General features: G+C 42.5%; 1 protein-coding gene across 1 annotated transcript in view; it reads left to right on the top strand.

Annotated features, from left to right (window-relative positions):
- NOTCH2 (notch receptor 2) overlaps positions 1–15,494 on the top strand; it is a 180,676-nt gene that overhangs the window by 153,300 nt on the left and 11,882 nt on the right. The window contains exons 19-26 of the mRNA XM_059929082.1: positions 746–947; positions 2,391–2,544; positions 2,927–3,111; positions 4,709–4,841; positions 9,081–9,317; positions 11,976–12,088; positions 13,044–13,549; positions 14,913–15,260. Coding sequence (XP_059785065.1) covers positions 746–947; positions 2,391–2,544; positions 2,927–3,111; positions 4,709–4,841; positions 9,081–9,317; positions 11,976–12,088; positions 13,044–13,549; positions 14,913–15,260 — 1,878 coding nt within the window. The remainder of the gene's footprint in view (positions 1–745; positions 948–2,390; positions 2,545–2,926; positions 3,112–4,708; positions 4,842–9,080; positions 9,318–11,975; positions 12,089–13,043; positions 13,550–14,912; positions 15,261–15,494) is intronic.

Genomic DNA, 15,494 nt, shown 5'->3' with positions numbered 1-15,494 from the left:
AAACAGGAGGAAACTACAGAGCACAGTACTGGGATCAAGGGACAGGCATAAGGCCTCCACTTGGATCCCACCGCATAGTCACCTCTTATTTCCTAGTTCCTGATTCCTTGTAGACATCTAGTTACAAGCTCAAAGGTTAGAGGTTGAAAAACTTAGTGAGATGGATCATCATTTGTTGCTTGCATAGGGAACAGAAAGAGCTATAATTCTATTCCATATCCTTTGGGTCTCTTGTTCATTTTAGTTGACAATTAAAAAATTCCTATTTCTTTGCAGATTTGTCATCCCTCGTTAAGTAATTTCTGGGAGGTTTGTTTCTTTTTTTATTATCAACAAATTTGTTCTGTTTCTCTTCCATAAAGAAATCTAGAGTCGAGAGCTATTTATTTAACACTTCCCTTATAAATTAAATTGACTTAGGGATAAAATGAAATTTGATACATGGAAAGCTGCAGAAGCACTGGGTAAAACTTGGAAACCTTCACTTTCTTTAGGAGCCTCTAATAAGCTCAGACTTTTAAATACTCCCCTAATCTTTTTGGCTGTGCAAAGGAAGCTGAGACTCAGGCTGACTGGCGCCCATTCTAGTTTGGAAAAAGGTAAAGTTTACTGGATATAGGAGTTTTGGGTGCTCAGGAGTATTTGCCTCTGTAATATCTTGGATTCCAGGAACCTTAGTTTTTAACCAGCAGGTCAGAGGAACCAGATTACATAGCTACTGTTGTTCTCCCTGTTTGCTTCTCAGCTCCTGTTTCAACGGTGGCACATGTATCGATGGGATTAACTCCTTCTCTTGCTTGTGCCCTGTGGGCTTCACTGGCCCCTTCTGCCTCCATGAGATCAATGAATGCAACTCTCATCCATGCCTGAATGAAGGAGTATGTGTTGATGGCCTGGGTACCTACCGCTGCATCTGCCCATTGGGCTACACTGGGAAAAACTGTCAGGTACTTAGACTCCATCCCATTCATTCAGCTCCCTCAGAATAGTTGAATATTACACCTATTCCTTCTCTAGGCAGAATAAGCCCCACCCAAAAGAGAAAGTTCTGGGTCTTAGGGATGTCCCTGAGGTAAATCTGGAGAGCTGCTTAATAGCTGGTAGATTCCAAAATGGTGACACTGGCAAGATTATATAGATTAACAAATATAAAATTGTTGTAACAGGCTAACCAAGAACTGCAGAAAATGCATGTGGGAAATAAGCACATAGATATCATTTAGGAAATACAAAAAGGGAAATAAAGAACAATCAAAATACGATTTTTAAAATTCAGGTACAACATCTAAGGGGATAATGAGAATTATCATGTCTTGCAATACTGTAACAGTCTCAAAACCAGGCTATTCACATGTCTTTTAAATTCAACTATTTATAATAATATATGTTTTCATAGACTCTTATAAGGGAAGGACCCCTCAGAGCTGACTGGTCTAGCCTTTCATTTCATGGAAGAAGAAACTGAGCCCCAGAGGGGCAAAGTGACTTTTCCAAGGTTGCATACCAAACAGCATTGTGTTTAATTTTATGTAGCTTTACCTCTCAAACAATGGTACATGATAGAATAACAGCAGTCCAAAGAATTTAGGAATAAATGGCCAAGTTTAACTAGACTTACAGAGTACACTTCAATAAGGCTTTGCTGTAAGCAGAGGTGCTATAAGCACCTCTGCCTATTAAAGAGCTTGTTGCTGATTCTGTGGATTAGGAGGATATTCTTCACGGGGCTCCTACTTGTTCTCACAGTGTAGACTACAAGTGCTAGTGGAGCGCTCTGCCCTTCCCCCTTTCTTTCACAAAAGGTCTGTATTGTTGAGTATGGCCTTCCTCTCCCTGGGGGCCAGGCCACCACATGTGAGTTTTGGAGAAGGTGCTAGTTCACTTACAGTCTCTGTCTCATGCTTTTCATAAGCCTGAGTTTCTCCCATCAGATAAGCTCTTTGACAGTTTTTAGGTTTGTTAATAGGCTTTAAGTCCTTTCACTCATATTCACCACAGACAGATTTGATCAAGCCTCACGTGGATTTCTCACTCAGGAGTAGCACATAGGAGCTGTCTGACAGCTTTAACTCTCTCTTTCTTTGTAGCCCCATAGGGTGGCCATGTTTCTAGACATAAGTGTGACGTAGGGGATAACTTAACCTATTGGGCTTCCTCAAATTCTTAAACTTATGTGGTAAGAATTTTTAAATAGCAGAGCTAAAAGGAATTAAACTATATAAAATGATTAGATTATCTGGGGACAGTGGATCTAAGTTTAAGGCTTGGGTGAGGGCTCTTTTTTTTAATTATTAATTAGTATGCTTTCCTTTGATTTCTTAAAATGCAGTGTAACTTTTTTTTCGTTTCTGGTGTCTGAATGTTGATGTATGTGTATGCCCCTGTTTCAGACCCTGGTGAACCTCTGTAGTCGGTCTCCATGTAAAAACAAAGGGACTTGCATTCAGGAAAAAGCACAGTCCCGGTGCCTGTGTCCATCTGGATGGGCTGGTGCTTACTGTGACGTGCCCAATGTCTCCTGTGAGGTGGCGGCCTCCCACAGAGGTGAGCTGTGCCCCCTCAGACTCCAGGGTCAGTCCACAAAGTATCGACTGACCAGCAGCATTTTAGGCCAAATGTTGTTATCGTGGGAGGAGAGGGAAGGGAAGACAGGAGTGGATGGGCAAGACTCTGGAGAAAGGGTCTGAAACAGAAGGTGAAAGAGCAGAGGAACAGCTCTAGAGATTCCAAAAAGAAAGGTACTTGAAGTGAAATGAAGGCATATTCCACTTTCAGGGCTTGTTTATTTTTAATATAAAACTGGTACTGAGGACTGTGAACTAGACAAGAATAAAATTTGATGTGTCAACCGGCTGAGATTAGTTGGTCTGAACCTGACGTGTTGTATGCTCTTCCATGATGTCTCTTCCTCCACTGGGTTTCCCAGGGGTGCCCGTTGACCGCTTGTGCCAGCACTCAGGCATCTGCATCAGTGCCGGCAACTCGCATCACTGCCAGTGCCCCCTGGGCTACACCGGGAGCTACTGTGAGGATCAGCTTGATGAGTGCTCGTCCAATCCCTGCCAGCACGGAGCCACCTGCAGGGACTTCATCGGTGGATACAGATGTGAGGTGAGTAAGATGAGCAGGGAGAGGTCAGAGACCTCCCAGAAGATGGCACAACTCCTACGAACATTAGCATATTGAGTTTAGCTGCTTATGTCTTATTTTCGCAATTTATAGATTTTTTTTTTCAGTCCCCCTGTGCAATAAGTTAAAATAGCTCTGGTAATATATTTTTACAGAGGTCTGGAACCATCTTACTTCCACAGGGTTGCTTCCAGGATTCAAAGCCAACATTCCCTGGCTGGAGTGCATTTCACAGCCCCACACAGCCCAGCGGCCCCTGGTACTTCCCTGAATAGCAGTTGAGATAGGAGAAGCCACTTTGAGGCGTGTCCCTTTGACCCATGTCATCTTTGTATACAGTCATTGATCAACCAACTAATAATTCTCTCAAAAAAGTGTTGCTTAGCCTGTTCTGTGTACTGTCATACTGTTACATGTGTATACCTGAGGATGTGTGTGTCTTTTAAGGGACATGTCATGTCTTCTTAATGTCTGGGCTGGTAATGGCTAGATCAAGATTTTAACTAAAGACCAGAGACATGGATTTGATCCCAATTTAGACCACCAAGCAACACTGAGAAAAGCTTTGCTTGTCCACTTATCATAAATGAGCCAAAGATGGCATCTGTATATTGGTCCCTAAGTTGTTTATTTCTTCACAGCAGGCTGAGACCTGTTAGCTCAAAAACCACTGGAACCAAACTCAAATTTTTACACATCCAGTTGTTTTAAACATAGCTTTAATAAGTAGAATTTAGCCACTTAGAGCCTGCCTGCTTTGTATATTCTGCAAACCTGCACCAGACACTGCTAGCCATAGGTAAGATAAGCCCCAGGACATGAAGATACCAAGCCACAGCTGCCCTTCAGAGCTCTCTGATCCAGAGACCCTGGCCTGGCTGCTGAGTGATATCACCAAACACGTCAGCCCCATCTCTGTAACCCCCTTCCCTCCAAGTTCATCTGCCCTCCTCTCCTTACCCTCTTTCTCCCTCTGGATGATCTTATGCTGTGAGGGACTCAAAGCATTTCTTAAATAGAGCCACTTCGTGGTCAGTATCTTCTTTCTTGATCAGCCCTAAAAGCCCTGGAACCCCTACCTCTAGCCCAGGTAGCTAGCCCACCTCTCCGGGCCCTCACCCCATACCAGTCAGTTTCTCACACTTAAACATGTAGTTTCCTGAACCTGGAGATCAATACATGTGATATCTTTACTACCATCCACACATACCATTTGAGTGAGTCACAGGGTCCTCATCACATACACAGGAATGCATATTTTAGGGGAAGCCTGCACACAGGAGGGACAAAAGTTTTGCACAGGCATCATCTGAAATATCGCTCAGAATATTCAGTCCTTGCCTTCCCCTTCAAGTGGCTTTTTATCACTTTCGACTGGAAGTGATAAATGCCAGTAAGATGTGAGCTAACTCTGCACGTGGTGGTTAGTAGAGAGTGTGATGATGCCAGAGAAGCGTACAAGGGCTGGGTAGGGGTTGGGGGAAGAGGGTCACAGTAACTTACCAGATCTCATTTGCTCTCATGGTCTGTGTCCTACAGTGGGCCAATATTTCTTGTTCGTTTTGCTTGCTCTTGGCAGTGTGTCCCAGGATATCAGGGTGTCAACTGCGAGTATGAAGTGGATGAGTGCCAGAACCAGCCATGCCAGAACGGAGGCACCTGTATCGACCTTGTGAACCATTTCAAGTGCTCCTGCCCACCAGGCACTCGGGGTATGAAATCAGCCTTACCTGTCTTCCATCCAGGGCATTCTCTAAGTTACAAATGCATTTTTAGTGTTGAGTGGGTTTTAAAAAATCAAGCATTATTCTGAATCCTGGTAATTCAAGCCATTTCATTCATCTCTTGCCTAGCTCTGATGTTCTGACTCCAATTCTGTCTGGTTGTTGTTGGAATCCATGAAACACAGAATGTGAAAATGACATAAGGTTGCAACAAAGTTAATCTGGTTAGCAAGATTTCTTGGTGCTTCAAGGGAAGACAACTAGTGGCCTCTTGAAAAAATAATTCATATTTACCAGCTCATGTATTTTTTTAAACTTGCCAAGTTTTGCCTCCATGAAGTGGGGAAATGAATGACATGAAAACATTTGCCTATTTTCATAAGCCCAGGGGAGAGCACTGATGGCCCAAGACTGTAACAAAGAATTGCAGTAAGACCTAATGAGATACAACCCTAGATGGTGGATGATGGAGCCATCATTTTGCCAGGGGCATTCCCCTGCCTCCAAACAATCTCTTGGAAAGAGCTTAGAGTATTGTTTTTTAGAAAAGATGTAGTTATAATGGTACCTGCCCTGAGCAGCTTGTGAAAAAAATAAAAAGTAAGAGGCCATCCACAATGGTGGGAAATCGATTCTCATTGTCAAAGAGAATAGAATGTTAGAGAAATATTTATACTGTCTTAGACCTTTGTGTCAGTGAATTTTGATAATTTACCCTTCTTGAGTTCAGAGTTTGGCTAAATTAAAATGGAAGAGTACCCCACTAGTAGGCTAGTTATTGAGCAACGAGGTTAACGGGGAAGAAAAAATTAGGGAGAAACAGCCTTTGAATATTTGAAGATTTGTCCTGTAAAAGTACTGAGTTCTCTGCTCAGTACTTGAAAGAGAAGTAGAAGTTAATTTTGACTTGTTGTTAGCTTGGTCCTTTGAATACTTGTACTGTATGGGACAAGGTGTGATTCTGGTAGTAGCAAATTAAACCTCAAATCTCAGTGGCTTAACACAACAATTTTTTTTTTTTTGTCACTCAAATCAAGTCTGAGTGTGTTGGGCTACCTCTCTTTATATTTTAGAAATGTGGCTTGCAGCACAGGGCCTCCAAGACCTCCACAGCAGGGGAAGAGGGACAGACTTATAGGGTCATGCAGCAGCTTTAAATACCTCAGTCTGGAAGTGACACCCATCACTACTGCTCACAGTATACTGGCCAGAAGTAGTAAAATGGTCTCAACCTGACTTCAAGGGAGACTGGGAAATGTAGGCAAGCACATGGATATTCATCTACACTAAAATCTCTGCTATACCATTAACTTACTTTTTTTTTTTTTTTAACCGTTAACTTTTTATTAATTAGAGATATCAGTCCTAGAATGGATCGTTTCATAAGGCAACAAAATTTCTCTCTTCTAACCATTTGTTAAGGATGGCTGAAATAATAGTTTTGCTATTATTATTAACAGTCTTTTTCTTCTGGCACTTTGAATGTGTCATCCCATCCCATGTGATTTGACCTCCATTTTTTTAAATGAGAAATTAGCTGTTAACCTTATTGAGGATCCCTGTACATGATGAGTCGCTTCTCTCTTGGTGCTTTCAAAATTCTCTCTTTGTCTTTTATGATGTGTGTAGGTGTGGATCTCTTTGAGTTTGTCATACTTAGAACTCGTTGAGTTATTATACTGTTGTGTTTGGTTGGATATGTGGAGTGGTATTTATTTCTCCTGGCTTGACTTCTCTGGCCATTGGTGAACATTCCAGAGGACTCTCAAGTCCCACAGCCTCATTGCTAGAGTTACCACTATTGCTTTTCTTTCTATACTCCTGAGCTTTGGATCTTGGCCTGGGTTGCCTCCAGACCCCCACGTCAAGAGCTAACTGTAACAGTTCTTCTGCCTCAGGCTGAGGTTGACCTCTTTTTTACTTGATAGGTCTGTTCATGACTGCTGGTTCTATCCTGATGGGAGGATAAGCATCTGTGTTCATTTTACTAGCAGTCCATAGAATACCAAATATTCTATGAGAGTGGGAGCACATACCGGTTTGCTTTTACTTTGCAATTTTTGATTTTGTTTGTTAATAGGTAATGTATGCACATGGTCCACAATTTTATACAACCCCCTGCCCCAACACACACACACACACACAGACACACACACACACACGTAGAAAGAGCATACAGTGAAAAATCTCCTTCCCATATACCTAGTTCTCCTTCTCTCACAAACAAGTAAACACCACTTTTCTTTAGTCTTTTGTATATCTTTCTTGAGTTTGTTTTTTTAATGTATCCTTCAGAGTTTCTTTATGTATATAGAAGCCAAGGACAAAGATATTTTTAATACCCACTTCTTACTCTGAAGATAGATTAGACACAGTATTTTGCACTTGTTTTTTTTTTTTACTTAGTTGGAGATGTTTCTATATCAAAATATAGAACCTCCTTAATCTTTTTTATTCTGCAGTCCCTTTTATGGGCATACCATATTTTACTTAACCAGTGCCCTAATGATAGAAATGTGAATTGTCTAGCATGTGTGTAAGTGTATTTGTAGAATAAATTTTCAGAAATGGAATTGCTGGATTAGAGAATATGTGCATTTGTAATTTTGGTTGATATTACTGAATAGCAGTGTATGAGCAAACCTATGGGCTTCTCCTCAATGTGAATGGACATACTCTCATTTAAGAGTCATTTGGTTTTCTTTTTTCTATGGTTTCTCTGTTCATATCTGTATCCTTTTTTCCTGTTATGTTGTTTATCTTAATATTTTACAGAGAACAGATGTCTATGAAACAAAATATAAGTATATTCCCAATGTATTGCCTTTTGTTTTTAAATTTTCTTTATGGAGATTTTTCATGCAGAGATTTTTATTTTTAATCAGGTTGAATTTATCAGTTTTTTTTTTATGGTTTCTGTATTTTGAATCCTAGTCAGCAACACTGTTCACATTGTAAGATTATAAAGGAATTTTCACATATTTTCTTCAAATACTAGAATACTGGAGAACTTTTTCCATATGGCTACTGATTTGTCCCAACACAATTTACTGAATATTTGATCTTTCATACAGTGATTTGAGATGGCACCTTTATCAAATTCTAAATTCCCATGTGTATTTGGGTGTTTTCTGGGCTTTCTTTTTTGTTCTATTATTCTATTAATTTATCAATGCCTCTCTGCTTTAAATATTAAGGATCTTCTTTTTCAGGGTTTTCCAGGCTGTGGTTATAGTTTATTTTTCTATATAATTTTAGAATCAGATTGTCTATTAAAAATCCTGTTAGTATTTTTATTGGAGTCACATTAAATTTATGAATTTATGTAAAGAAGACTGACATCTTTATGATGAGGAGTCTTCCTAACCAAACCATAGTGTCTTTCTATTTATTCAAGTTTCCTTTTGAGTCTTTCAGGTCTATTTTAAAGTCTTCATGTAGGTGTAGCACATTTCTTGTTAAGATTATTCTTAGGTATTTTATCTTTTGCTGTTGCTATTGAAAATGAGGTCTTTTCTTACATTTTTCTTTTCTTTCCAATAGTCTTGCTATTACAAGTGGTAGGAATAGAGAACTGCTTTCCTTTCTTTTGTAATTTTTTGAATTAATCATGAAATCATTTCTAGAATAGTCATTGATTTCTTTTGTTTCTTTCTCAAAAATATTTACGGATACTCATGCTTGATGGCTCATTTACAACTACAGCACATTAAATGAGTTCTGTTTTAAATGGAATAACCTTTGAGCTCTCAACAGGATATTTCCCCTCTGTTTTTTCAATATAAGATATTAGTGCACTTATACTATTTTACAGGAAAAGTCAATTATGTCACTCAAAATGTACTTCCAATTCTTACCAAGAATTCTTCCAATTCTTACTTGTAATCTATTTATTTAGTTAATTTTTTAACTTTTTATATTTTGAATGAAAATGAATAAATTAATGAAAATAATGCTAGCTACTCCCTAATGAGCTGCTTCTTTGGGTTGTGCGGGAGAGTACATGTGAAGCCCTGAGTACATTCTTTCCTTACTGGTGACCAAGAGGATGGCAGCTGTCCTGGATCAAGAGTGTGTTTTGCCCTGCCTGACCTAAAAGTTCCCACTGCAGACTGAGGAATGTAACCTGACTAATTGTGAAAGTGCCAACAAGGGTGGTTCTCCCTTGCTGGAAAGCAGCGTTCCAAGGATTGTCATGATTTTCTCTCTCTCCTCTCTTTCCTCCAGGCCTGCTTTGTGAAGAGAACATTGATGACTGTGCCAGGGGTCCCCACTGCCTTAATGGCGGTCAGTGTGTGGATAGGATTGGGGGCTACAGTTGTCGCTGCTTGCCTGGCTTTGCTGGAGAGCGGTGTGAGGGGGACATCAACGAGTGTCTCTCCAACCCCTGCAGCTCTGAGGGCAGCCTAGACTGCATACAGCTTACCAACGACTACCTGTGTGTCTGCCGCAGTGCCTTTACCGGTGAGCGACTTTCCAGCCTCCCCGGCCACTCTGCCTCGGAGGGGGATTTTAGTGAGGAAACTGGGCCCTGTATGACAAATCCCAGACCCGAGTGAAGCTTTTCTCATATGTGGAAAACTAGACCAGCTTAATTCAAGGGCCCAATTTTTTCTTAGGTCTGTGCTCCATCGATGTTTGCTATTCCTGAGAGACGCTATCTCTTTTGTTATACATTCATTATATCATATTGTAGCAGAAATATAAAAAAAAAAAGAAATAGAATGTTGGGAGTGGTTGAGCAAAATAACATTTTTAAATTGGTAAAATACACATAACATAAAGTTTACTACCATCTTTACCATTTTTAAGTATACAGTTCAGTGGTGTTGAGGACATTTACACTGTTACGCTACCATCACCACCATCCATCTCCAGAACTCTTCATCTGAGCAAAATAACATCTTGTTTTCAGGAACCTTACATCTAACTCTGGTTTCATCACCCTGCCTCCTTTGGCACGTAGTGACTTGAGTTACTGGGTAGTCGCTGCCACTGTGACCTTTCCACCTCTGTGGGAATCCAGAGAGGCTTAGGGTCTTCTAGGACACTTAAAGGGAGTAGATCCAAATTGGGGTGTGTTTAACCAAAATTGGTTGATGAGGGTTTGAAAAGGAAAACTTCAGAAGTCACAAGTATGACCTGCAGTCTTAAGACTTGGCTGTGTTCATCACAGATTATAAAGATGACCAAGTCCTGCCTCAGAATAGGGACTTTATCATAGACACTTACTAATTATTTCTGTAGGAGGGCAGCTTGGTGACTTTGGGGAGCTAAAATAGTTGTTTATGTCTAAATATGGCAGTATCATCAGATACTCAGAAATCTGTTTTGCATTTCTGTGGTCCATCCGAATCTTATGCTGTAGAAGTATTCCTTGGGAGTCAGACGAGAGTCTGCAGTAGTCTACTTACTAATAGTTTGGCAAGTTGGACTCTGCTACATTCTGAGCCTATTATATCCAGACATTCTTCCTTCCAATTTTGAAGATGTGCTACCTTTAAGAACTTGGGAATTTTATTAAAAATGGGATGGATTTTGAAATATAGAAGATGCCTACGTACATTTCTCAAAAGAGAAACAATCCATTATGAACATCATGCCTTCGAGGCAGCACTGGACAGAAAGAATATGAACAATCTGTCTGTAGTCTCGTATTGGTCATGATGTGCTTGAGAAGCCGGAAGAGCAGAACTGACTCCTGTTCCTTTCATTACCTCTGAGGCTTCCTTTATCTGGAAACAATGATAAGCACTTACAAAGAAAGAAGGAAACAGATGAAGGAAGGAATGGAGGCCACCTTGAATTGGGGTCCCCTAGTTAGGAAGTGGTGTTTCTACATTTTCTACACTTGTGAATAAAAAATCCTTTGACTCATTGATTGCGATTATGGTGGGGTGCTGATGCTGAGATGAACATCAAGGGACCATCAGTCCCTGAGCCCCGTGCAAATGTGGAGGCTGCTCTTGCTTATTGTCTGCTGCTATGATTTGAAGAAACAAACATTTGTAACTCCTGCCCCATAATTCTGGTTGGCCAAAATTATTGCTATTTTCATTTCATTTTAATTTTTAAAGCCATCTCTTCCCTTCCAAGTGCCTGAAGGCCAGATGGGGCCTGAATCCTGCTATTTGCCAAAAGGCCCCAGCATTGCCCCATGTACCCCGCATAATTTCATTTGCTTAGTTCAGTTTGTCATGGAACAGTGGGCTCAGGATACCTTCTGTTTTAGAACTGTGCCTAGAGATCATTAACTCTGGGAATATTAAGCTGTGTTTTGAAACAGTGCCAATCGGGTTACAGAAAGGCTAGAAAATGATTGAAAAGAGAGGTCACTGATGAAAATTCGCTATAAACTGCAAATCACCCTTTTTCTTAGTTTTTTTCTTTTAATTTTTATCGTAGTATAGTTGATTTACAATGTTGTGTTACTTCCTGCTGTGAAAGTAACAGCAAAGTGAATTCACAGCAAAGTGAATCAGTTATATATATACATATATACACTCTTTTTTAGATTCTTTTCCCATATAGGTCATTACAGAGTATTGAGTAGAGTGTCCTGTGCTATACAGTAGGGTCCTTATTAGTTATCTATTTTATATAGAGTAGTGTGTATATGTTAATCACCATTTAGATGTATTGGTCTGGTGTAGCCTCTCTTATGAAATAGACGGTGTTAAAATGCAGTGAACACTTTTGCTAAATGTTTCTTTTGACTCATGAAAGCTAAAGTGCCTTCAAAAAAAGCTTAGATGTCATTTTCCTTTTTTTTTTTTGGAGGGATTAGTCATTTTTTTTGTAAAAAATCTTGTTTTGTGAGTCTCGTTTTGTGAGTCGATTCTTGTTTTGTGAGTCGATTCAAGCGCGTATGTGTGCCGTTTGTGCTTATTACTGTAGATAAGACAGATGAGGGAACTGCCCTGAGTCGGTGATGAGCCACGCATGTTGAGATCCAATGAGTGCCTTCCTCATCCTCTTTTGTTCCCTTAGGCTTAGAACTTAATTCTCATACCTCTCCCTCCTCTAATCCTTTGACTGGCTCACATCCCAGCAGTGTTCTGTTCTGTAACTTGCAGTTACTACTTCTGCCTTTTAAAACACCCTTTCATTTTCTACTCTGAGGTCGTCACTGTGAAACTTTCGTCGATGTGTGTCCCCAGATGCCTTGCCTGAATGGAGGGACCTGTGCTGTGGCCAGCAACATGCCTGATGGTTTCATCTGTCGTTGTCCCCCAGTGAGTGCCATGTTGCCTGTTGAAGGAGGATGCTCTCTTCCACACAGTCTGTGACGAAGCTGAGATTAAACCTGGTGTTTCCGAGCTCTGTGGGGAACTGTCTTGGTGGGGACATTTCTTAATTATAGCCTCTTTAGGAGAAAGTGCTTCAGTTTTCCACTTAGAACTGTTAAAATACTTCCAGAAACAGTGAGCTCCCTGATTTGTGACTGTCAATCTTCAGAAGCACCAAGGGCAATGGAACGTTCCCTTGAAGTCAGGGCTACTGTCTCTGGCTTCTGGGTCTTGTGCTGGAGGGTAGTCTTGCTGCCCAGATTGGGACAGAGTTGGTTGGAAATGCCACTCTGCTCACATTCCTTGGCAGGGACTATTTGAGAGCAGGCTGCTTCTTCAACTAGAAGGAAGCCTAACGTTAGCCATTTGCTTTGCAAACACTTTTGCTACTGCCAGAGGCTAAAACCTCTCTAACACAGATCACTATGTGTGGAGAGATACCAAAAGGAAACCTGTCCAGTAACCTTGGCCTGGACTGAGCAAGAAGGCCAAGAACGAAATGGCATAGGAAAGTTTTTTAGACACCTAATACTCTGAAGTGAGTTTTTTCCCCCTATAAAGTCACTGTATGAGTGATCTAATGACGCTTAGGAAAGGTGCTAATAGATACGGTGTCACCTGACTCTTATCCTACCATGAACTGTTGACTTCATTTCTAGAACTGAGCTCTTAGAGTGAGAAAATTCTATATTCATCCTATGGAACCGCCAGCCCTCACCTATAGATTGACTTGAAGAGGTCTCTTCCTAGAACTTGGTCCAGGAGGCTACACGGAGGAATCTTAGCCAAGGGTCTAGTCTTCACCTCCCTAGAGGTGTGGCAGAGAGGGGATTGGGAGGGAAAATGGGGCATGCCCTCAAGAGTCAGCCTGCCATCCTCATTTGTTCCCTGATTTCCACAGGGATTCTCTGGGGCGAGATGCCAGAGCAGCTGTGGACAAGTGAAGTGTAGGAGAGGGGAGCAGTGTGTGCACACAGCCTCAGGACCCCGCTGCTTCTGCCCCAACCCCCAGGACTGCGACTCAGGCTGTGCCAGTAGCCCCTGCCAGCACGGGGGCAGCTGCTACCCGCAGCGCCAGCCTCCTTATTACTCTTGCAAGTGTTCTCCGCCGTTCTGGGGCAGCCACTGTGAATTCTACACAGCTCCCACCAGCACCCCTCCTGCCACCTGTCTGAGCCAGTATTGTGCCGACAAAGCTCGGGATGGCGTCTGCGATGAGGCCTGCAACAGCCATGCCTGCCAGTGGGATGGGGGTGACTGTTCCCTCACCATGGAGAACCCCTGGGCCAACTGCTCCTCCCCGATTCCCTGCTGGGATTACATCAACAGCCAGTGCGATGAGCTGTGCAACACGGCCGAGTGCCTGTTCGACAACTTTGAGTGCCAGAGGAATGGCAAGACGTGCAAGTAAGCATCCAGGGCCCCCAGAACTGAGGGACGCTGTCACTAACATGCCCTGGTTTCTTGTTCTTGCTCCTAACCGCTCCAGTGCTGCAGCCCAAGCTGCCTCTGCTTTTCGGACTGGTGCCCTGGGGCCCTCCTCTTCCTGGCGTCAGCCTTGTCCCAGCACACGCTGCCCTGTGCTCCCCCTTGCTGCCGGAGGTGCGGGAACGCTCACTGCACAGCCGCCCTCTCTCTGCCTGTCTCTGCTTCCTCGCCTGCTGCTCTCACAATCTCCTGGGGGAAATAACTTTTGGAAGTGTTGTTACCCACTCTCAGGCAGCCTCTCACTTAACCTGCCTGCAGGATGGATGGAAAGGTCTGTACCTCTCTCTATTTGCCCCATTCCTTTCCCTAAGACAGGGTTTCCCCATCAGGCTTATCAGGAAGCATATAAGCTAGCTTAGGCAGCTTAACCCTCCAGGTCTTCATTGTTGCAGTTATACGGGGCTTTGCGGGTTACATAATGACTTTCCATTTAGTCACCCCATTTAGTTTAACTCTGATTAATTTTCGCCAACCTTGTGAGGCACAGGTATTGTTAATGGCCTTTCACAGGTGAGGGAACTGAGACCTAGGAGGTTCAAGAACTTGCCAAAGCACATACAGCTACTCCTGACCTCCTCATTGAGCTAGAGTGGCACAAGTTGTGCTAGGTGGTGGAACCATCAAGGGATGTGAGTCGGGGAGGAGAGGAGAGTGGAAATAAAATGATTTTTGCATCACTGGGCTTTGGGATTCAATTTCCTTTTCCCAGTGTTTGAAAGATGCTGTACAAATTAGATCTGGTACCCTGTGTGGGACACACTGCTCCCCACCTACCTTCCAGAGCTGGGATTCAATCTTGATTAGAAAAGAATTGGGTCATATCAACATGGTCCACTGTACAGCATCTCTTGATGGTACAGGGCTACGATCCAGTTTCTGGAAGCACTCTCTAGAGTCATGTTCTACTTCTGAAAGCCTAGAGGCAATGGATTAAAAAAAAAATAAAGGAAGCATGAACCAAGTAGATTTTTGTTCCAGATTTGTTTAAAAATCTGATTTAACAAGATTATGAGCTGCCTGGGGGCCCATGAGTGTAGTGAGTACAGTTTTGTTTCTCATTCAGAGAGCACTCACTGACACTAAGGGGTGTAGACTATATATGCTCTAAGAAGACAGGGATAGGAGAGTCACAGAAGGCTTCATGGGGCATTCGGGATCTAATCTGAGCCATAGAAAATGGGTAGGAAAATCCACATTAGTTCCAAGGGGAAACCAACTAGAGCTCCGTTCTGGTCTGAGACCCTTACCTTGTTCTCTTCCTCCTCTGCCTCCCCCTGCCTAGATACGACAAGTACTGTGCAGACCACTTCAAAGACAACCATTGTGACCAGGGATGCAACAGTGAGGAGTGTGGCTGGGATGGGCTGGACTGTGCTGCTGACCGGCCAGAAAACCTGGCAGACGGCACCCTGGTAATTGTGGTGCTGATGCCACCTGAACAGCTGCTCCAGGATGCCCGCAGCTTCCTGCGGGCGCTGGGCACCCTGCTCCACACCAACCTACGCATCAAACGGGATGCCCAGGGGGACCTCATGGTCTACCCCTATTATGGTGAAAAGTCAGCTGCCATGAAGAAGCAGAGACTGACGCGCAGGTCCCTTCCTGGCGATCAAGAACAGGAAGTGGCTGGGTAGGTTTTAACTTCTGAACTTCTTAAAGCTTAATTTTATCAAGCTGAGCACTTTGATACGCAGAAGTCATAACTGCACCTAAAAAAATGAAAGGTCAGAAAAAGAACAGCCAACCAAGTAACACAAGCCCATGATCCCAGTATTCACAGTTAGTGCTAAAGGTTTGCCTTGATTTTGGGATCCTGAAAAGTGGGCTGGAGCCAGCGGGGGGCAGGATGTCAGGACGGCCTCCT

Source organism: Balaenoptera ricei, chromosome 1, assembly GCF_028023285.1.
Source record: "Balaenoptera ricei isolate mBalRic1 chromosome 1, mBalRic1.hap2, whole genome shotgun sequence".
Taxonomy (NCBI): Eukaryota; Metazoa; Chordata; class Mammalia; order Artiodactyla; family Balaenopteridae; genus Balaenoptera; species Balaenoptera ricei.
Note: the sequence above shows the minus strand (reverse complement) of the source record. Positions and strands in the feature narration are given on the sequence as shown.